Source organism: Maniola jurtina, chromosome 6, assembly GCF_905333055.1.
Source record: "Maniola jurtina chromosome 6, ilManJurt1.1, whole genome shotgun sequence".
Lineage (NCBI taxonomy): Eukaryota > Metazoa > Arthropoda > Insecta > Lepidoptera > Nymphalidae > Maniola > Maniola jurtina.
Genome location: NC_060034.1, coordinates 9796957 through 9818046, shown reverse-complemented (window position 1 = coordinate 9818046; position 21090 = coordinate 9796957). Strand labels below are relative to the sequence as shown.

At 36.8% G+C, this 21090-nt stretch overlaps 3 protein-coding genes across 5 annotated transcripts; 2 read left to right on the top strand and 1 right to left on the bottom strand.

Annotated features, from left to right (window-relative positions):
• Positions 1-479: 479 nt before the first annotated feature.
• Positions 480-3061, top strand: LOC123866319 (FAST kinase domain-containing protein 5, mitochondrial). Its single transcript, XM_045907794.1, has 3 exons — positions 480-2261; positions 2334-2551; positions 2958-3061. Exons 1-3 carry the CDS (start codon positions 644-646, stop codon positions 3051-3053), a joined length of 1932 nt encoding a protein of 643 aa, XP_045763750.1. The 5' UTR covers positions 480-643; the 3' UTR covers positions 3054-3061.
• Positions 3062-3566: 505 nt separating this feature from the next.
• LOC123866315 (chromatin-remodeling complex ATPase chain Iswi) lies at positions 3567-14615 on the top strand. Of its 2 annotated transcripts, none has more exons than XM_045907789.1 (16): positions 3567-3815; positions 3932-4152; positions 4682-4939; positions 5527-5650; positions 6072-6359; positions 6788-7001; positions 7173-7672; positions 7823-8068; positions 8524-8626; positions 9226-9365; positions 10830-10936; positions 11277-11410; positions 11897-12012; positions 12671-12891; positions 13375-13515; positions 14163-14615. In XM_045907789.1, exons 1-16 carry the CDS (start codon positions 3765-3767, stop codon positions 14362-14364), a joined length of 3066 nt encoding a protein of 1021 aa, XP_045763745.1. In that variant the 5' UTR covers positions 3567-3764; the 3' UTR covers positions 14365-14615. The 2 variants fall into 2 exon arrangements, with proteins under 2 accessions (XP_045763745.1, XP_045763743.1); XM_045907787.1 differs by having other exon boundaries at positions 9226-9371.
• LOC123866320 (CCR4-NOT transcription complex subunit 7-like) lies at positions 14607-20704 on the bottom strand. Of its 2 annotated transcripts, none has more exons than XM_045907797.1 (7): positions 20319-20704; positions 19322-19431; positions 18436-18549; positions 17536-17654; positions 16787-16944; positions 16237-16377; positions 14607-15601 (listed from the first exon to the last, which is right to left on the bottom strand). In XM_045907797.1, exons 1-7 carry the CDS (start codon positions 20451-20453, stop codon positions 15443-15445), a joined length of 936 nt encoding a protein of 311 aa, XP_045763753.1. In that variant the 5' UTR covers positions 20454-20704; the 3' UTR covers positions 14607-15442. The 2 variants fall into 2 exon arrangements, with proteins under 2 accessions (XP_045763753.1, XP_045763751.1); XM_045907795.1 differs by having other exon boundaries at positions 17536-17669; positions 20319-20703.
• Between the last annotated feature and the right edge of the window lie 386 nt (positions 20705-21090).

Here is a 21090-nt window from a genome sequence, read left to right as displayed (position 1 = left end):
TCGCTCGGCTCGTTTTTCCGCTTAGCATAATTATATTAGAAATTGGACTTTATGCTAATGCAACAGAATTTATTTTTGCAGGGAATTAAAGCTGAAGTGCACAATCATGTTTAGGTAGCACGTCTCTGCCTTTATTTTGTTCTGTGTAACTCAGTGCACCTTTTTTCTCTCTCTCTCGTGTGGCTTTACACAGATTAGCCAATGTCAAGTTTGTAGTTATTTAGTATTTAAGTTAGGAAATTCAGAATTGTATTTATGTATAGCTTCGTCTGTGCCGGCGCTCACTGACACAGGCGTGGCGCCCCTTTAGAGTGCTTCCCAGTCAATTCCAATGGTTCACCACCAAAAGACACCAGTAAAACACAAAAACCGGCCACTTTTAACAAAAAACACTCCAAAAAGACACCGCACGCACGCCAGCAAACGGCCAACACCCAGTGCACCTTTTACTCTATGATTCATGATTGTTTATGGTTTATTTGAACCATGACATAACCTCAAAATAATTTTAAATTGTTGAATAGATAATACATTTTCATAATAAAAAGACCCAAATAGTTGATAAAAAATAAACTTTTTTTCCCGGCACTATTTTCTGAATTTGTTGTGTAATTATCGTACTATTCAACGATATACTTCTATCATGGTATATGTTATAAAAATTCTTCGAAATTTTTCATTTATTAAACGCTTTAAGGATAATCACTCGCTATTCTCCCAAATGAATAGAGTTTATAACTTCAGAAAATATCACAAAACACCAAGTTTGGGTGTTAAAATGTTTATGGAAAATGAAAATAAATACGCATACAATATAATGCAAAGCAGTGGATATGCAATTGATTTTCTTAACAGCAGGGAAAACTACAAACAGTCCATACAAAAAGAAGAATTCCTAAAAACACTAGACATAAAAGAGTTGAAAGGAAATCCCCATAAAATTTTCCAAACGTTTTCAGCTTTAGGTACATACTGTTATGAACATAATATTTGTATATCAAACAAACAGTTTGACGACTTTATAGACATTTTAACAGACAGTATTAATTTAGCCACTGATGAAGAGTTACTTTCATTGTTTTACAGTCTAGCGAAGTGTCCTGAGACAGAATCAATAAGAACAAGAAATTACATAGAAGTATGGGCAGCTTTAGATGATGCATGTATCAGAAGAATGAACAAATGGTCATATGAACAAATGCTATTATTTGTCTCTCTGTTTTATATGTTAAATGTTACAAGGGTCAGTGACTTTTGTCATAAGTGTTTACAAAAGCTAGTTTCAAAAGCACATCAATTAACGAAAAATCAAATTGTTAAAACTTTGTTTTTCATTGGAATCACAAGAAACTCACCAATTAATATTCATAATTTAGAAGTTCAAATTGAGAAACAATTTCCAATGTTTAGCATAGATGAACTGGCTATAATAGCTATGGGATTATTCAAAAGTAAAACTCCTATTAGGAGTATGTCATTAGTAACAAAAGTCATAGAAAAAATAATAGAAAATTCTAAGGAAATCCATGAAGTTTCTCTTGCTGCATTATTAAAAATAATTCGGTACTCAACTAAATTGTCAGATGATAATAAAGTCTACGACTTGCTTGAAAGCTTACAGCATGAAATACCAAGATTGTCAATTATGTGCAATGTTCATGTGGCATTAGTTGGAACATCTACTTTAACATTGCATGAAAACTGTTTAAATATTATTGCAGCCACTCTGGTAACATCTTTATCAAAGGCTAGATTAAAGGATCTCGAAAGGCTGATACTTACCTATGGTACATTTAACTTTACACCTAATACTGAAGATTTTTTTTGTAAAATAATAGAAGAATTGAAAAGGCCAGAACGCTCGGAGGAAATTAAAAAACATGGAAGAGTGTTTTCAAGTTGTGTGTCCTATTTAGGACTTCTACAAATATATCCTGCTGAGTTAATGAATAAAGTCCTAAGTCCAGATTATTTGAATCATTCTTACGGTAAACACTGCCAACAGTATGGAAGGGAAATTCTGTCAATTCATAACATGGCAAAAATATTTATCAAAGATGGTCCAATAAATCTTCTTACTGATAAACAAGTTGTAGTTTTAGCGAAAAAGTATACAGACTATGTGCCAGATGAAAATTACCCAAAACAATACAATGCATTAGACAAAATGTTTATAGATATAATGAAAGTTCTACAGAAATCTCGTGGGGGTAAGGAATATGTTATAGGACATCATATTTTGTCACACCATCAAAGAGGAGGTAAGTAATAAGAGGTAAGAGAGGAGGTAAGTTTGAATAATACATTCTTATTAAATACCATTTGTTTTGCAGATATAATTATTTGCAATGATCACCAAGGTTCTCCAGTACCTGTGGACAAAGCATTTTCAGAAGCAAAGTTCGGCCTCCTCTCAAAACCAATTGACAATAACTATTGGATAGCTTTAGTCATTGCCAATAGAAATGCTTTTCTTAACTCTGGGAATCCAATTGGACACTATTCATCTAAAGTTAGAGAACTTAATACATTAGGATTTTATGCAGCCATAGTAAGTTTGAATACACTTGCTTTACTCAAATAAGTTGTGTTCCCATCTTTTCCATAAATTTAGTAACCAGATTAGGTTATTTAAAATACTTTTGGGACTTCGATTTTCTGGGATAAAAAGTTGCTTGTAGCCAAGCTATCTCCGTGCCAAATAGATGAAGGCTGCAACTTTTTCCACATGTATTTAGATTATTTAAATCTTATAGGAACTCTAATTTTGCGGGATGAAAAGTTCCTTCCCTAGAAAGTAAGCTGTCTCTGTACCAAATGTCAAAATTGGTTAAACGGATAAGCTGAGAAAAGCTAGAAGCATAGATAACCCCCTTGTTCTGTGGCTAGCAGACAGAGACAGACACTCTTTCGAATTTATAATATTAGTATGGATTTATACTGTTATTCTATTACAGGTGAATTGGAAAATCTATAGCAAATTGGACGGGGAAAATGAAAAAAATAGATACCTCAATACTTTAATAAAAGGAGCTTTAGAAAATAAAAATTGATTTTTAAATCTTTCTTTTATTAATTAACTCTAGTTTTATGTTTGTCCTGATATCCAGTTTGGCCGGCCGAATCAGATTGAATGGGTTCAAGGGTTTCTACTTTCTTGTCTCCTTTGAATTATCTTTATCCATAGAGTGGTGTTAATAATGTTCTTCTTCACTCTGGGCTTTCGTTAGAGAGTAGTATATTCCTTGCTCTGTGCGGGTTTCCGCACTTTAAACGTTTCAGTCTGTTATGCGCAGTCGTGTCACGTGTGTCAATAACTTTATGTACAACTACCCAGAGGTACTTACATAAAATTAGAAATGACGGGCCCAAGAAGTTTATTTTTTTAGTTTATTAAACTCGGACGAGACAGTAGCAATCAGAAATATTTTTATTAGGTATTGATTCCTAAGAATTTAAAAAGACCCGCGCTGACCTACGTACAGTCGTCACGGGTAACACTGTAAACGTCAAACATTGCTGTTCGATGGATAAAAATTATACATAAAAGTGCATTTTTCAGAAAGCAGCAGGCAACACTAGCCGCTTGGTGTCTGGCTTTGTAGGGAGATATTTTGTCCCGTATTGATATTATTTTTATGTAAAGACGAAGCTTTTAGTGTTTGTTTGACATAAATTGGTAAATTAATCTATATTATATTTTAAATAAAAATAACGTATGGAAATTTCGGTGGACATTTGTGCGTAATTAATTTTTTGTGACAATGTCGCAAGCCGAAGAGCCAATGGATACAGCAGATGTGGGCGAAAATTCTGTAAGTGTAATTGCAATTATTTGTGTTATACATTTAATGCCTTGGACACACTAGCCCTGTATTTTGATATTCCTTCTAGTTTAGTTTCTATTACGATTGGCTTTGTTTCATTACAGAATGCCTCTTCGAGTGATACTCCGTCATCCAGGGGTAAGGAAGGAGACTTCGAAAGTAAGATTGAAACTGATCGCTCTAAAAGATTCGATTTCTTACTGAAACAGACCGAGATATTTTCTCATTTTATGACCAACTCTAATAAGTCGGGAAGTAGTCCACCAAAAGCTAAGGCTGGCAGGCCCAAGAAGATCAAAGAACCTGAAACCCCTAGTGCAGGAGAGTTAGTAGTATTTTTTAGTGTATATTGTGTGTATTGATTTCTTTTTCTTAGGTTTCTTATTTTATTTATAGAATAACAGATTACCAGGCCTTAAAATACATAAGCCAAACTCAGCGCTATATCAAGCCAGACATTTTGCACTAAAAGCGGAAAATTATCTTTTCATGATTCCATACCCAAAGGGTAAAAAAGGAGTCCTATAATGTCACTCTGTCTGTCTGTCTATCCGCATGTAACAGGCCTTTAGCTCATAGACATAATGAGTTACAAACCTGAAATTTTGTATTTGGTGACATTGACTCGAAACCAAATATTGAATTAGAAATTAATGGATTGTTTGGTTACTCAAACTGACAATCTAACAGAAAAGGCGTCACATCCATAGTTGCAGTGCATCTGAGACCCCACAACATGTGTATATTTACACATTATTTATATACATATGTTTACTTAGTAAACTCATTACTGGCTCAATTTTCTTTTTTTTGTATAAAGTAAATCAATTAAATATATCTATCATCTTTGATAGCCACCGCCATCGAAAAACAGAGCAAGAAGAAGATGAAGAACTCCTTGCTGAAACTAACATCAAGCAGAAGACGATATTTCGCTTTGAGTCATCCCCACACTACATCAAGAATGGAGAAATGCGGGACTACCAAGTGCGAGGGTTGAATTGGATGATTTCACTTTATGAAAATGGTATTAATGGAATTTTGGCTGATGAGATGGGATTAGGAAAAACATTGCAGACTATTTCTCTTCTTGGGTATATGAAACATTTTAAGTAAGTACTTGTTCATATTATGATGTAACTAGGAAGTTAATAATTATTATTAATGTAGTTTGTTGAGGTTATTTTATGTTAATTTCACTGACATTCCTTTAGTTTTCATTTATTAGAAAACATGATTTAAAAGTATGATACAGCATGATTTTAAAGTTCATTATTCTAAGTTTTAAAAGTAACTTTTTATTATTATTTATCATCAATTAAATAGTATTGTAACAAATACTTGATAAGTTGATTAACAGCATCAATTTTTTTGATTTTGTTTCATTTTTTGGGTTCCGCAATGGGACCCTATTATTAGGCTACTGCTGTCTGTCTGTTTGTCCATCGATCTGTATGTCAGTGGCCTGTATCTCAAACCATATAGACCATATAGAGCTGAAATTTTCATAGAGTATACTATAACAACAAAAAATAAAAATTCAACATAGCCACCATGCAAATTTAAAAAAATATTGTAAGTAGTGTTGTATCTTGTACAATGGTATGGAACCCTTTGTGTGCAAGTCCGACTCGCACTTGACTGGTTTTTAATTATTATTTGCATTAAAATGTTTCACCTATAAAGTAATGTTTTATAGGAATGTGCCTGGACCTCATATAGTTATTGTGCCAAAATCAACACTTACAAATTGGATGAATGAATTTAAAAAATGGTGTCCCTCTATCAAAGCAGTGTGTCTTATTGGTGATCAAGAAACTAGGGTAAGTCACATGTAACACTTATAGTTAAACCGTCTGTCCGTCCGTTTGTCCGTTGTGTCTGTCAAGAAACACCTAGTGTACTTCCCGTTGACCTAGAATCGTGAAGATTGGCAGGTATATGCTACAAGTAAAGGAATAAATCCAAAAGCCGTGAATTTGTGGTGACATCATTAAAAAAAAATTAAAATGTGTTTCAATTTTTAAAGTAAGATAATTATACCGAGTGGGGTATCATATGAAAGGGCTTTATTTGTACATTCTAAAACAGAGTTTTATTTATTTTTATGTATAACAGTTTTTGATTTATCGTGCAAAATGTTGGGAAAATACCCAAATACTGGCATGGCTGGTTTTTACATGGTCATAACTTTCGAAACAAATATAATTTTACCAAGTTTAAGTATTCATTGTTTTGTTTTAGAATATATTTATTAGAGAAACACTGATGCCTGGTAACTGGGATGTGTGTATAACGTCATACGAAATGATTATAAGAGAGAAGTCTGTGTTCAAAAAGTTCAACTGGCGCTACATGGTGATAGATGAAGCTCACCGCATCAAGAATGAAAAGTCTAAGCTCTCAGAACTGCTTCGTGAGTTCAAGAGCATGAATAGACTTCTGTTGACTGGTACGCCGTTACAGAACAACCTTCATGAGCTATGGGCTTTACTCAACTTCCTCTTGCCTGATGTATTTAATAGTTCTGATGTAAGTATTACTCATTATTTGATATACTTCAATGTTTACTCTTGTTCACATGAGATCTGAGGTGTTTTTCTAAAAACATCCTCATAAAAGTTCATTTTATTATGAGTATACACCTGTAAGCATAAAGTTCATATAAACTTGGTTGTTACTTGTTAGCCAAAGTTTAAGCTAGGTACATGCATAACGTATAACTTAGTAGGTTCCTGCGGTAGCGGAGCGGTGCGGGCTGCGATGACGTAATGCGAGAGCTCAGTGATTCGTCAACTTGTGACAATGCCACCCCTCCCGCATTACACTACGCTCCACTACCGCAGAAAACAACTTAGTTATGCGCTATACATATTATTTAATTCCATCAAAACATAACATAATAAATGTAGGTGTTAAATTTTTTCTCACAGTTTTACAGTATTTTTTTTAATTTACAGGATTTTGATGCCTGGTTTAACACAAATGCGGCTTTAGGCGACAATCAGTTGGTGTCAAGGTTGCATGCAGTTTTGAGACCATTTTTATTGCGACGTCTTAAAGCTGAAGTAGAAAAGAAACTGAAACCCAAAAAGGAACTTAAAGTGTATGTGGGCTTGAGTAAAATGCAAAGAGAATGGTACACAAAGGTTCTGATGAAAGATATTGATGTAGGTAAGTTATGTATGAACTCAAGTTTAGCAACTCTGTCTGTAATAACTAAATTAAATAGTTTTTAAATTTCTTCCAGAACAGACTAGAGATTACTTTTATTCTGGAAAACCATGGAGTTCCCTGGGATTTTTAAAAACCTCATGGGCATCATGTAGTAATTAATTTTTGCAGTAAACGGCGCGGGTAAAGTGGAGAAGATGCGGCTGCAGAACATCCTGATGCAGCTGCGCAAGTGCTGCAACCACCCGTACCTGTTCGACGGCGCCGAGCCGGGCCCGCCCTACACCACGGACGAGCACCTCGTGTACAACTGCGGCAAGCTGGCCATCCTCGACAAGCTGCTGCCCAAGCTGCAGCAGCAGGGCTCGCGCGTGCTCGTGTTCTCGCAGATGACGCGTATGCTGGACATCCTCGAGGACTACTGCCACTGGCGCCAGTACAAGTACTGCCGCCTCGACGGCCAGACGCCGCACGAGGACCGCAACCGCCAGATCGAGGAGTACAACGCGCCGGGCAGTGAGAAGTTCGTGTTCATGCTGTCCACGCGCGCCGGCGGGCTCGGCATCAACCTCACGTCCGCCGACGTCGTCATCATCTACGACTCCGACTGGAACCCCCAGATGGACCTGCAGGCCATGGACCGCGCGCATCGCATCGGACAGATGAAGCAGGTATGCTGCACGTCTTCACAGCGCTGCCGGCTGGATGACAAAGTGACAAATTTCCAACTGACAAGTTGGAGGCACTTCACCCCAGTGAAGAAAAGAGGGGATTAATATTATCTTTTTTTATCTATGTTTAAAAATTTATTTTCTCCATAGGTGCGCGTTTTCCGTCTCATCACCGAGAACACAGTGGAGGAGAAGATCGTGGAGCGAGCAGAAGTGAAGCTTCGCCTGGACAAGCTGGTGATCCAGTCGGGCCGCCTGGTGGACATCAAGAACCAGCTCAACAAGGACGAGATGCTCAACATGATCCGTCACGGCGCCAACCATGTCTTCTCTTCCAAGGACTCGGAGATCACTGATGAAGATATCGACTCGATTCTGGCCAAAGGAGAATCAAAGGTTTACAATTTTCTCATTTTCAGGGTTCCGTACCCCAAAAGGAAAAAGGAACCCTTATAGGATCGCTTTGTTGTCTGTATGTCCGTGTCTGTCAAGAAAACCTAAGAGGTACTTCCCATTGACCTAGAATCATGAAGTTTGGCAGGTGGGCAGGTCTCATAGCACAAGTAAAGCAAAAAAATCCGAAAACCATGAATTTATGGCTACGTAAAAAAAAAATTAAAACGTGTTCACGAAAAAAAATTATTTATTAAATCACATATACACATAGTTGCGCAGTCCGTCATTAACTTGCAGTATTCTACATAAAATTGATAGGTATAACTTGTAATATTGTATGGAACTGTTCCCGATTTTTTTATTTACCCATGACAGAATGAAAACGGTATATGCGTTTAACCATTAGGCTATCACCGCTTTGCAGTAAGGTTCACTTCAACTTGGTTTGCTTTCAGACTGAAGAACTAAAGCAAAAGCTGGAGAGTCTCGGCGAGTCGTCGCTGAGAGCGTTCTCCATGGACACTCCGGGCGCGACCGATTCCGTGTATCAATTTGAAGGTTTGAACTAGCCGATTCCCGCGACTTGGTCCGCTCAGAGTTGGATTTTTTAAGGATCTAATTTGAATTTCTCAAAATCCTTACTGGATCCCAGTCCAGGTTAAGGTAGAACCTAAATGCAAAATTTCAAGTTTCTAGATCCACGGATTAAGGCTTAGCATTGTCTGCCACTCATGTTACATAATATAATACTAGCTGACCCGGTCTGGCTTCAGCCTGGTGGACTTTTGAAAATCAGTGAGAGCATATAATTTCCAAAAATCCCAAAAGCTCAAATTCCAATTTTCATGGATATAATTAGAAAATGATGGATTTTCATACAAACTTTTTCCCCTTATTTAAGCCCCCTAGGAGGGAATTTTGTGAGTGCAAGTGATAAAGAGGAACCTACTGTCAAAATTTCAAGTTCCTAACTCCAGCTGTATTGATAGATCAGTCAGTTAGGACAAGTTTTTTTATATGTATATAAGATAATGGGGGGGTGGGGGGGAGGTTAATTAATCATTCATTTGAGAAAGAGGACGTAGAGAGACGGTCGTATTAGTACACCCTCAATTCGGCCGCTCGTGATAGCACCATGGCTTATTTTCATGATACAGGGGAGGATTACAGAGAAAAACAAAAAATAGTTCCGATCGGTAACTGGATCGAGCCTCCCAAGCGCGAGCGCAAAGCCAACTACGCCGTGGACGCGTACTTCCGCGAGGCGCTCCGCGTGTCCGAGCCCAAGGCGCCCAAGGTACAGGTAAATAAGTGTAAAGAGCTAAATATGCGCTGAGGCTTGCGGGGGCGGTTGTCTTAGCAGTATCACGCGCAGACTGTACGAAGAAGGTAGGCAAGTGATAGTAAAATTGCAATTTTTCACGCCCATTCCGTATCTTAGCTTGATATACCTACTAAGCGCACTCTGATTTTGCTCTGTCTGATACAGTTAAAGCAAGACAGAGCGCACTTTGATTTCAGGCTATCGATTTCAGCACTATCTTAGGCTTAATGCCTATGTAACTTATCTTCTATATTATGTAAATTATTTATTATACTATATTATTATATTATCTCTGGCTTAATGTCTATGTAACCCATTTGCACTATGAAGAATGTGTGCAATGAACCACTAATAAATTCATTTGACGATTCACAAGCACTTTGTTATTAATATAAACGAGTTTATAACTAGAAGAATCTCTTTATTCTACTATATATAGAAACAGAATTAGTTAGTGCTTTTAGTTTGTCAAGTGAATCTACCGCTGGTTGGGAATGCCCTTCCTTCCGAGAAGAGCCAGCAAGACACTCGATAGATTGTAATCTTCGATTGTGTACAGGACTACAACTTTTATAAATTACGCCGTATGTATATGTACAGAAAACCTATTTTTGATTGGCGCGAAAATATCTCTGCCAATCCTAGCGCGCGTCCGCCCGCTATTGGTTGTTGCCTAACGCCATGTTTAGCGCCATGTTATAGTTTATGATAGCACGAGTCTGTTGTTTTCGTGTTTAATATCTTAACGTCACGTAATAAGGTTTGATTTTTCACTGAATCACGGCGATCACTGATCACCGATAGGGCTTCAGTTAGTGTGCGACTTGATGCATAGCTAGGATGATACGGAATAGGCCTGAAGCTATGTGCGCGTTACAGGCTCACCTTTTTGAAAAAGTTTGTAGTTGTACCTGTGCTTGTCTAACTTTTTCAAACAAGTCTGTGAACACACTATGTAATGTATATTGTTGGTTAGCTCTTTATGCTCCACATTCATGTATATATGTATGTATTTTAATACTGTTTTTAACTGTTTATAATGTGAAGTAAATTATGTAGATTAAGTATAACTATTTATTATGTGGAGTATAATTATATTTTTTTCTACAATTTTATCACATTATATTAAAAAATATGTAAAACATCAAGGATGTCTTTTCATATGTTAGTATTTCACATTATAAAATATTATATACATATTACATACTTACAACCGTTTAAGCGTGTGAAGTATATAAAAGTTATATAAAGCTTATAATCTTGTTCTTGTATTGATGTAACATTTAATTTCTCGTAAAATTAAAATATTGATTTTTATTGTGTAACCATTGTACCTTTAGTATTTTACCACTTCCACTGTAGTTAGTCTGCTTTCTGCTTTTTAACTTTTTTTGTAAATTATCATTCTCGTTTACATTTGTACACTTTGTGATGCAGGCCCCGAGACCGCCGAAGCAGCCCATCGTTCAAGACTTTCAGTTCTTCCCGCCGCGGCTTTTTGAGCTGTTGGATCAAGAAATATATCACTACAGAAAAACACTTAGGTAACAAGAACAACTATGATTTTTACTTGATACACACTGAGTTGGAGTTGTTATCAAAAAGAAATCTGTTAATAACATTAAAGTAAAAAAGCTTAATGTACTAAATTGGATTGAAACTTACGAACATAAAAACATTTTATATAATATTATACACATAAATCCAAATATGATTATCATTCTCCATCATTAGAGACGCTCAGTGGAACCATAACCATCTTTTGTCATCCAAACCACAAATTATGTCTGTCAAAGACAGTTTTTTGTTTCTATTGGGCGTGAGGAATTTTGCACAAATTGTGTTCGGGCAAACTTCTGTATTAGAATATATTGTTTATTTTAGTTACAAAGTACCACGAAATCCTGAGTTGGGTCCGGATTCCGCAAAAATCCAAAGGGAGGAACAACGCAAGATAGACGACGCTGAAGCTTTAACTGAAGAGGAAGTACAAGAAAAAGAACAACTTTTGACACAAGGTAGGGAAGTCATAAGCAAAGTCTATATAATATGATATTTAAAAAAAAAATGTGGCCAAAAATGATAAGCAATGAGGTAAAAACGTATTAGATGCATATTTATTCCTGATCACATCGTGAGATCTCAAATGTATTTTGTATTTTCCCAAACAATGAATTTGAACGTACGTTTCCTTCGTCCTATCATAATTTTGTAGCCTATCTTTAACAATTAATTTGTAGACCTGATTGAGAATCAGGAAGAAACTACGATAGTGTTTATCATTGTGGTAACTGTGGTTAATGTTATGGTACATGTCTATAAGAACATCTGTCTGTGTATCTGTAGTGCGCGACAGGCAACCTGGGAGGGGACGCCCCGCACACCCCCTGCGCTGACCCGCTGCGTGTGAGCGCGACTAACGTGCGTTGCCATCTCAACCTGTCGCGCACTGTACCTACTGTAACGTTAAGGTTTATTTAATGCTCACTCTGTGCTGTTCTTAGGGTTTACAAATTGGACTAAACGCGATTTCAATCAGTTTATCAAAGCAAATGAGAAATATGGCAGAGATGATATCGAAAACATTGCAAAAGATGTGGAAGGCAAGACTCCAGAGGAAGTAAGTTTTAAGTTAGTTAGTAAATCTGCAACTGCAACTGTAGTTGCAAGACTTGACAGACATTTTATATTTAGTTATTACTATGAGTAGCTTATTGCAAATGGACAAATGATATGAGTAGCTTTTGCCAACTGAAACAAATTATATGTCTTTACACAACCCTAAGCACTACATCAATTTGAATTCGAGAAAATTCAGATCTAGAAAACTTGGGTCGAATCTGGATGTCAATATACTGCGTCCATTTTGACGGATGTTGTTGGCGTATTCTTGAGACTTGAGGCTCAGAATCGAATTGTTCATCGATCGCCCAAATGTTTATACAAGTAGTACAGAAGTTAATTGAATGAACAATTGTACGAATTGGATATATTATGGCAAATTCTGTTATACACAATCTCTAAACAGAATTAAAAGTATAATGTATTACTATCCCTTTCATAATAACGCTATTTGGATCTGTCTATTTAGTTACTAGAGTGTGTATAGCAATTTTTTCGGCTTCGGAAAACGAAATTCGGATCTAGTGTTCATCCCCTCATACAAACAGTAGGTGCTACTGCTACTTCGGACGAAAATCCTTGGTTTTGGATCGCATGCAGTGCGCTAACCTACTTGTTAAAGACCATTCGTAAGCAGGGCCCAATTTATGTTTTAGGTTATGGAATACTCTGCTGTATTTTGGGAAAGGTGTCACGAGCTTCAGGATGTAGACAGAATTATGGGTCAGATCGAGAGGGGGGAAGCGAAGATACAAAGGAGAGCTTCGATTAAGAAAGCGCTGGACGCTAAAATGGCGCGATACAGAGCACCATTCCATCAGCTAAGAATCTCATATGGCACCAATAAGGGAAAGAATTACGTCGAAGAAGAAGATAGGTAATATACTATTTTGGTTTGGACGCACAAAAGCAAAAACGCAAAATGGCAAAATCAAAATTGTGGTGTTTTGCGATAGTGAAAAATTACTTACGCAGAATACCAAAGAATGTCTGTACCTACCTTTAAAATTTAAGAGACCCTTATTATAATTTACTTTTGTTTTTTTTATTAACGTTTTTACTATCGTAGCGATTTGGCATTTTGCGTATCGTCGCTACACATGAAAAATCCACTATGTGGAAAATTACGTCAGGGGACTCTTTAAAACTTAAATTTTTTGAAAAAAAAAAAGCCTTACTAAGGATTTCTAAAAGATCAAAATCACAGCTAAAAAGATTATCTCTTGAACTAGCACACGTGCTAAAGAACGGGTTTCTACGTCATGTACACACACCTCTTAACATTAAAAACGAAAATCCTAAAAAAATACATAGCGGATTTTGCATGCGCAGCATATAATATGAATGAATGTACGTTCAGGTTCCTGGTGTGCATGCTGCACAAGCTGGGCTTTGACAAGGAGAACGTGTACGAGGAGCTGCGTGCGGCCGTGCACGCCGCGCCGCAGTTCCGCTTCGACTGGTTCCTCAAGTCACGCACCGCCGTCGAGCTGCAGCGCAGGTGACGAGCATTGCCGCTCCTTCTGGGCCCCTGATCCAAACTCATTTGTGCTGCGCTTCGCGACGCCTTGTTCCATACAAACTTTACATTTCATTTAAACTATACAGGGTGCCACCAGAACGCTAGTAAAAAGCTAGCGTTATTATTATACGAATTATTATTATTATTATTAGTTGAATCCGTTTCCACCAGTGCTAAGCTATGTGCACCAATGAATATGATTGGTGGATATCAAACGCATCTATAGCACATCTCTGGTGGAAAAGCATCCTTAAGCTCCACGTTCAGATTAGATTTTACATCTTAATAGAATCCGACAGTAGAAAAACAATAACGTCAGTGTAAAATGGGCCTAAAATGGATTGATTTAAAGTCGAAAATTCAGTAGTACTAATTTGAATTTCGTATCGTTACCGCTTGCAGCATGGGCGTAGATGGATGGACAAACTTGAGCTTTAATACCAGACAGTGAAGGCCCGTTTTATTTTAACACAGTATTTAAATGCTCGGATTCTATTCTATTCAAATGTTCTTGATTTGCCCTCAAGTTTTTTATCAGTTCATTAGAATAGCTTAGAAAGCAATGTTATTTATTTTAGAAGAGGAATTTGAGTTAACTCAAAAGTACTATATCTTTTCTCCCTCAGATGTAACACGCTAATTACGTTAATCGAAAGAGAAAATCAAGAGTTAGAAGAAAAAGAAAGAGCAGAAAAGAAAAAGAAAAGTGGAAACGCCAATCAGAACACTCCCGGCGGCAATGCGACAGGCAAAGGCGCGAACGCCGGAAAACGCAAGGCCGACAATACTCCTGACACCGCCCAAAAGAATAAGAAAAAGAAAAAATGAAATCCGGTTCCTCTCTACCCCTCCAGAATCACTCGGGCGGCCGTAGTACGAAAGTAACATCAATAGAGTTGATACTGAAATAATAATAATTTGTCCACTGGAAGACCTGTCTTCTGAAAGATCGACTTGTACCTCAAGTATTACTCATAATTTAATAACTAGTTAACATTCCCTTTTTACGATATTTCATAACTAAATGATGGATGTGTTGTTTGATTGTGGAACAGTAATAAAAGTCGAGATAATTTTAACGTTATTTTTATTTATTGCACATTCATTTCATATTTTACACCTATCGACGTCCGCCACACGCCATGTTTGTAGTTTTTATCAATAATAAAATATTTTATTCATGTGGATTTTCGAGGCGAGCTGTGATGCCGCGACAGAGTCAAACGGCAGATGAATGTACTATGCAAATGTAGGGAACGTCGTTCGAGTGCAGCGACACTAACGCCGACGTCAGTGCCTCTGAGTTCGAATGACTCTGCCTTCCTGGCCAGTGGTAAATGCTGTGGTCTTGGTAGTGGGAGGTCCCAGGTTCGATCCCGGCAGGGTTTTGCATGTTATAATTTCTAAATTTCTGGTCTGGTCTGGTGGGAGGCTTCAGCAAAGCCGTGCCGCCACGCGATTTAGCGTTCCGGTACGATGCCGTGTAGAAAGCAAAGGATGTATGGATTTAATGAAACTGCCATAGCCCTTCCAGGTTAGCCCGCTTCCATCTTAGACTGCATCATCCATTACCACCAGGCAAGACTGCAGTCAAGGCTTACTTGTATTAGAATTAAAAAAAAATGCATAATATATAATATTTATTAATCTGCCGCTCTGTTGCAACGTGACGAACGCGGCGCCACTGACGCCACAGACTCGACTCGAAAACCCACCTTTAACGTAGGAACTACCACATAATTTAAAAATTGCTTAATTGTTCGGTACATAATTATACCTACGCATCAAATAAATTTATTTCTCATGTCAAATAAACACCTTCCCTGGATGCTCTCAGGTACTTAAAATCACAGTATTGGTGTTCATTATCAAAATAGAACAGGTGGCGCCGTTGTAATACTATGGATTATAACATCTTAACTTGATAACTATGGGTAACTTCCGTTTTCAATTTTTCATTTTCGTTTTCACATTCTTGAGTGTTATTATTGGCATTAGGGGAACATGGTGCTCCTAATCCATAGAGATGCCCACTGGTGCTCTCAATATTACCATCAAAGAAAATCTGCAAACAATAATAAATATTTCAAAATGGTCGCCATGAAAATTAAGAAGTGTTACTTTTCACAATTCGTGTGCGAGTCCGACTCGCACTTGACCGATTTTTTTTCGGCCCGCTCTCGGACCGCTACCTAGTGACGGGTCATGTTAATATGGCTATCCCTCACGCCAGGGCTACCGGCACAGGATAGACATAGCAGTCCGACGCTTCTGATCTCGTGGTAAATGACGACCACGACGACCCTTCATCATCACACTTCACACTAATATTATAAAGTCGAAAGTTTGTGTGTATGTGTATGTGTGTGTGTATGTTTGTTACTCCTTCACGCAAAAACCACTGAAAGAACGGGTTTGGCTGAAATTCAGAATGGAGATAGATGAGATAGATAATATCCTGGATTAGCACATAGGCTACTTTTTAACCCGGAAAATCAAAGTTCCCACGGGATTTCGAAAAACCTAAATCCACGCGGACGAAGTCGCGGGCGTCAGCTTGTAGGTCCCTAACTACGTAGGCCAGTTGGTCACTCCTTCGTCCCGCACTACCGCATGATTGCTCTGTGCTACCGGGCTGTAGGCAAGAGCAGTGCATTTATATAACCCTGCGCTGACCCCTGCCACCCAGTATGTACTTACTTCTTTGATTTTAAAGAATGCCATGCCAGTCAGATGTGAATCGGAACCAGCCTGGTGTTGTGGACCGACCCTCCTTATTTCCAGCTGATCTGCCACTTCCTGAAGTCCACCTTTTAGATTTTTGCATAACTTCATCAGATACTGTCGGCATAGAAATTCAAATGTAAGTATTTCTTAATCATAATTATACCCATTTCATAAATGCGTATGTTGGTTTGTCCTTCAATCCCATCATTGCGGAGTAACGGATCGACGTGATTTTTTGCATGGTTTTTGTTAAAGACCTGCTAGGTGATTAGCTAACTCAGTGGTTTACACTGAAGGATAGCCACCGAGGTTGGTTGGTTCTACATTGCTGCTTCATAGGGTGGAAAAATATATATTTTCGTCGAAAACCTTCAATGGATTAAAAAAGGGTATCACCTGTCTGTAGAGTGATGGGCTATTTTTTATTTTGGAAAATCAAGTCCCCTTGCCAGGCTTCACCTTGTAAAATTCATAGGTTAATAAGTATATTAGGTATGTGCATGGCAAAGTTATAGGTACTCACTTTGACATCATAAACAGTTGGAAAATATAGCCTCAAGCTTTCAAAGAAGTCACTTTCATCCTGTGGTAAGTTCTGATTGGTAAGAAGTTTGAGTAAATAACCAAAGTCGTAACCAGAATGGAAACTCAACCATTTGATGTTATCCATTAGCACAACTCCTATAATAAGGATGTTACAATAAGTTCACAATATATTCAATAGGGTATGTAATAGTTTTTTAACTGGGGTTTTAGGGTACTTCCCGTTGACCCAGAATCATGAAATTTGGCAGGTAGGTAGGTCTTATAGCACAAGTACAGGAATAAATCTGAAAACAGCGAATTTGTGGTCACATCATTTAAAAAAAATTTAAATATGTTTCAATTTTCAAAGTAAGATAACTATACCAAGTGGGGTATCATATGAAAGGGCTTTACCTGTACATTCTAAAACAGATTTTTATTTATTTTTATGCATAATAGTGTTTGATTTATCGTGCAAAATGTCGAAAAACTAGCTGAGTACGGAACCCTCGGTGCACGAGTCCAACTCGCACTTGGCCGGTTTTATACCCCAATTTAACAGGTTTTTTTAATACATTATAATAACAGGGATAGAATTTTGAACTGGAACAAAATAGTGTCTATGATTAGTGTTAAAGATTAAAAAAAATGTGGTTGAATTAAAAGAGGACTTGTCCAGTTATTTTCGCCTGCTCCTCATATTTTGATTTCATTGTTATTTTTATTGATTTGTGACATAAATGTTACCTGAAGACATCAATAGCTCTGCAAATTCAATGGGCTCTATACCATGTTCTTCATGCTGCCTGAATTGCAGACCTGAATTCTGAAGCAAGTCAATGGAATCTTGGGCATACATGTCCTTCCTGTCAATAATTGATCTTAAAAAACATATTGATTTATATGAAAGAGATTTCAACAAATTATTAAACTAACCTGAGCCTAAGGATATGGATCTATTCTAAGTTTAAACATAATATACATCATTTAATTATGTATGGTTTTTGTAACTTTATTTTACTTGGTGCACCAACTACTTTCTTCACTCTTAGTTCTAGAATCTTATGCTTGGGTTGCCTGTAAAAGATTGCTTTTTCTGTTTGCAATTATTCTAATTTAACATCAAATATTTTTTATATATGGAAATCTGCATGCCTGAGAGTTTCCCATAATGTTTTCAAAGGTGTGTGAAGTCTGCCAACGTGCACTTGGCCAGTGTGGTAGACAAGTTACAAACTCTTCTCAATCTGAGACAAGCCCAGTGCTTGATAGTGAGCTGGTAGTAGAAATTACTAGAAAATTTTGAACTACAAATAGCCACTTACAATATTAAGGATTTCTTAAGATACATTGAAACTGGTTACACTTATTCAATGGAAAATCCGTACTAATATAGTAGGTAAATGTGAAAGTGTGTCAGTCTGTATGCTAGCTTTTCATGGCCCACATCAGTTAAACAGATGTTTAACTGATGTGGGCCAATCAGTTAAACAGATGTTTAACTGATTTTAATGAAAGATACAGATATAGCTTGCATCCCACAGAAGGACACATCATCAAGGATTTTTATAAAACCGTAATTTACACTGACTGGCATTATCTAGTATCCATATTCTTAGGCTCTACAGCATGTTAATTAATACTTACTGTAGATTAAATTTAAAATTAAACTGCCAAGTAGTGCAGCCTGGTGGAGTTTTCCCATTTTCATCCATAAATGTAAGGCCTAGTTGTATTATTCTTAGTAGGTCAACATTACATCTGTAAAGAACTATCGATTTTAGCATTAGGCAAAAGGAAATTCTGCGTACAAGCTGAACCTTCAATTGGGTATTGAAACACTTATTCACATGGGTCAGGGCCCACAAACAATGCAATGTTTCATACAAAATCACAGGCACAGGCTCAATACAGAATTCCTGTATGACTAAACCAGCACTTTAGACTAGAATAACTAAGCAGGAAAAAATTGATAAGCAAGTAACATCTTGCCTAAATGACAAAACTTACAAATAAAATTAACAAAGATTGAGTATACAAGATCCTTAAATAAAATTTCCTTTGAAAAAAATATTTTTAACTAGCTGATACCCGCGACTTCGTTCGCGTGGATTTAGGTTTTTTAAAATTCCCGTGGGAACTCTTTGATTTTCTGGGATAAAAAGTAACCTATGTGCTAATCCAGGGTATAATCTATCTCCATTCTAAATTTCAGCCCAATCCGTCCAGTAGTTTTTGCGTGAAGGAGTAACAAACATACACACACACACACACACACACACATACAAACTTTCGCCTTTATAATATTAGTGTGATAAAGGTGAAAGTTGTCCTTTCAACCTGGACTGATTTTGATGAAATTGATAGATAGAACTTGCATCCTGAAGACGAACATAGGCTACATATTACCCCAGAAAATAACTTAGTCCCATGGGCAAACAGAATATGTTAAAAATCAACTTATTTGTGGACTAAGTTGCAGTCATCAGCTTGTATTAAATAAGTGATTTTTATATGACATGCACAATGGTACCTCAAAAGTTGGTACTGGTAATCAGCTGTAGATCTAAAATCTCCTATTGGCTTGGCTACCACACCTGGAAACTCAGTATCCATCGCAACCCATTGATATTTCTGAACTACCTGAAAGCAGACTGCAAAACTGTAACTGGACGATTTCTGCACTTTAAATATATTTCAAAATTCATAATTGAATAATTTTTTCTATCAATAAAGAGCCCACAACAGTACTTTAATTTTTGTAACTGTTGGGCATGCTTCACTCCAAAACTACTGATCAGATTTAAATGCAACTTGGTATACTCATAGCTAATACTCTGGCTCTATTAAGGATAGTTTTTATTTAAAAAAAAAACTATTTGTTCAAGATATGGCATGATAATTTTTGTCGATGTTACTCCACAGCCCTATGTGAAATTTCAACTGATTTTGACAATTCTTTTTTCATTACAAAAGCTGTACTATCAAGTCAATCACATGTAAGTTTAGTGAAGATCTGATCTAGTTTTGAAGCTGGAGACAGAACTTCTTAATCTGTAACAGCAAATTGATAGCGATCAATACATCAGTACAGTTTATACACATTTTCATTCCTTCTCTATAAATTTAGTAACAGGTTCGTTCTTTGGTAAAAAAAATTGGTCCTATGTCAGAATTTTTCAGTGTAATTCAATATAGGTTCTATTATCATTCAGAATATTTCACTAGGAAGGCTTATATATATTGTGAATTGGAATACAACACAGTTATTTATCTATGTAATAGGTAAACCCAACGGGGCGAAGTCGGGGCTGGTTTACTAACTAGTATTAGTTGAATATATTAATTACTGCATTTGTGTTTTCAGTTTGAGCTGTTGTACTTATACCTACTAACCATACAGAGCGGTTCCGTTGCAGTAAAGCAAAATAAAATAAAATTACTTTATCCCCAACAAGATACAAACATACTAGATTCAAGTAAATAAAAGTACTTATGTACCTGTCTTACTATATTAAACCTTATATTACCTGTCTTATTATATGAAATTCCTCATTTAGGTTGTGTTTCCATACATTTTTAATACCATTGTCTTCTTTATTATTTTTTACTGTCCTAAAAGTTACATCGAAACCGAAATTAACCGCCGGCATCTGCAATGTCATTTTTAACTTGGCACTTATTTATTTGTCAGGTACTGCTAATAGACACTAATTTAGGACTTATTTTCACAAATATATTGCTAAATAATTTATGTATTATCGTCCCTGCACTTCTTGAAAGCTCTCGTCTTCAACGGAAGAGTCTTCACAAGTTTAATGATCCTGATTCCTGATCCACTCTTCTCTTCTGTCTTTCTTTTTTGTTTTGACAATTAACCATTTTCTCCAAGCCAGAAGCCTGCCAAATATGCCAACCACAGATTAGGTATTCCAACTACCAAAGAGTAAATATAAAAACTACAAAAGTTGATTAATTTTTTTTTATATATTTTACGGCTCTGGGTTCTAGCTTTTTTAAGTCTTAAAGTTGTTAAACCTACCTACCGTTCCCGAGATATATGTACCTAGTTAGGTAATAAATCCATGTTGATTACAATCTCAGAATAAAATATGTATAGGTACAATGGTACAGTGCGACAAGGATCTTTTGTCACTTGAATGACATTGACAGGGGAACATAGTTGTAGAACAAAGGCTGCCAGCAATTAGAATCTCCTCAATTCTGGGGAAGTTTTATCTAATTTTAAGGATGAGAAATTGGGAACACGCCGTCTCCGTTTCCACATAGGGAAAAAATAAT

Bases quoted from the DNA above. Each gene is read 5' to 3' on its own strand.
- LOC123866319 (XM_045907794.1), top strand. From the start codon at position 644: ATGGTATATGTTATAAAAATTCTTCGAAATTTTTCATTTATTAAACGC. The intron at 2,262-2,333 runs GTAAGTAATAAG...TTTGTTTTGCAG, and splicing joins GTCACACCATCAAAGAGGAG to ATATAATTATTTGCAATGAT. The intron at 2,552-2,957 runs GTAAGTTTGAAT...ATTCTATTACAG, and splicing joins TAGGATTTTATGCAGCCATA to GTGAATTGGAAAATCTATAG.
- LOC123866315 (XM_045907787.1), top strand. From the start codon at position 3,765: ATGTCGCAAGCCGAAGAGCCAATGGATACAGCAGATGTGGGCGAAAAT. The intron at 4,940-5,526 runs GTAAGTACTTGT...AATGTTTTATAG, and splicing joins GGGTATATGAAACATTTTAA to GAATGTGCCTGGACCTCATA. The intron at 12,013-12,670 runs GTAAGTTTTAAG...TTTATGTTTTAG, and splicing joins AAGGCAAGACTCCAGAGGAA to GTTATGGAATACTCTGCTGT.
- LOC123866320 (XM_045907795.1), bottom strand. From the start codon at position 20,453: ATGACATTGCAGATGCCGGCGGTTAATTTCGGTTTCGATGTAACTTTT. The intron at 17,670-18,435 runs GTAAGTATTAAT...ATGTTTTTTAAG, and splicing joins AATTTTAAATTTAATCTACA to ATCAATTATTGACAGGAAGG. The intron at 15,602-16,236 runs GTAAGTACATAC...TATTGTTTGCAG, and splicing joins CATTCTTTAAAATCAAAGAA to ATTTTCTTTGATGGTAATAT.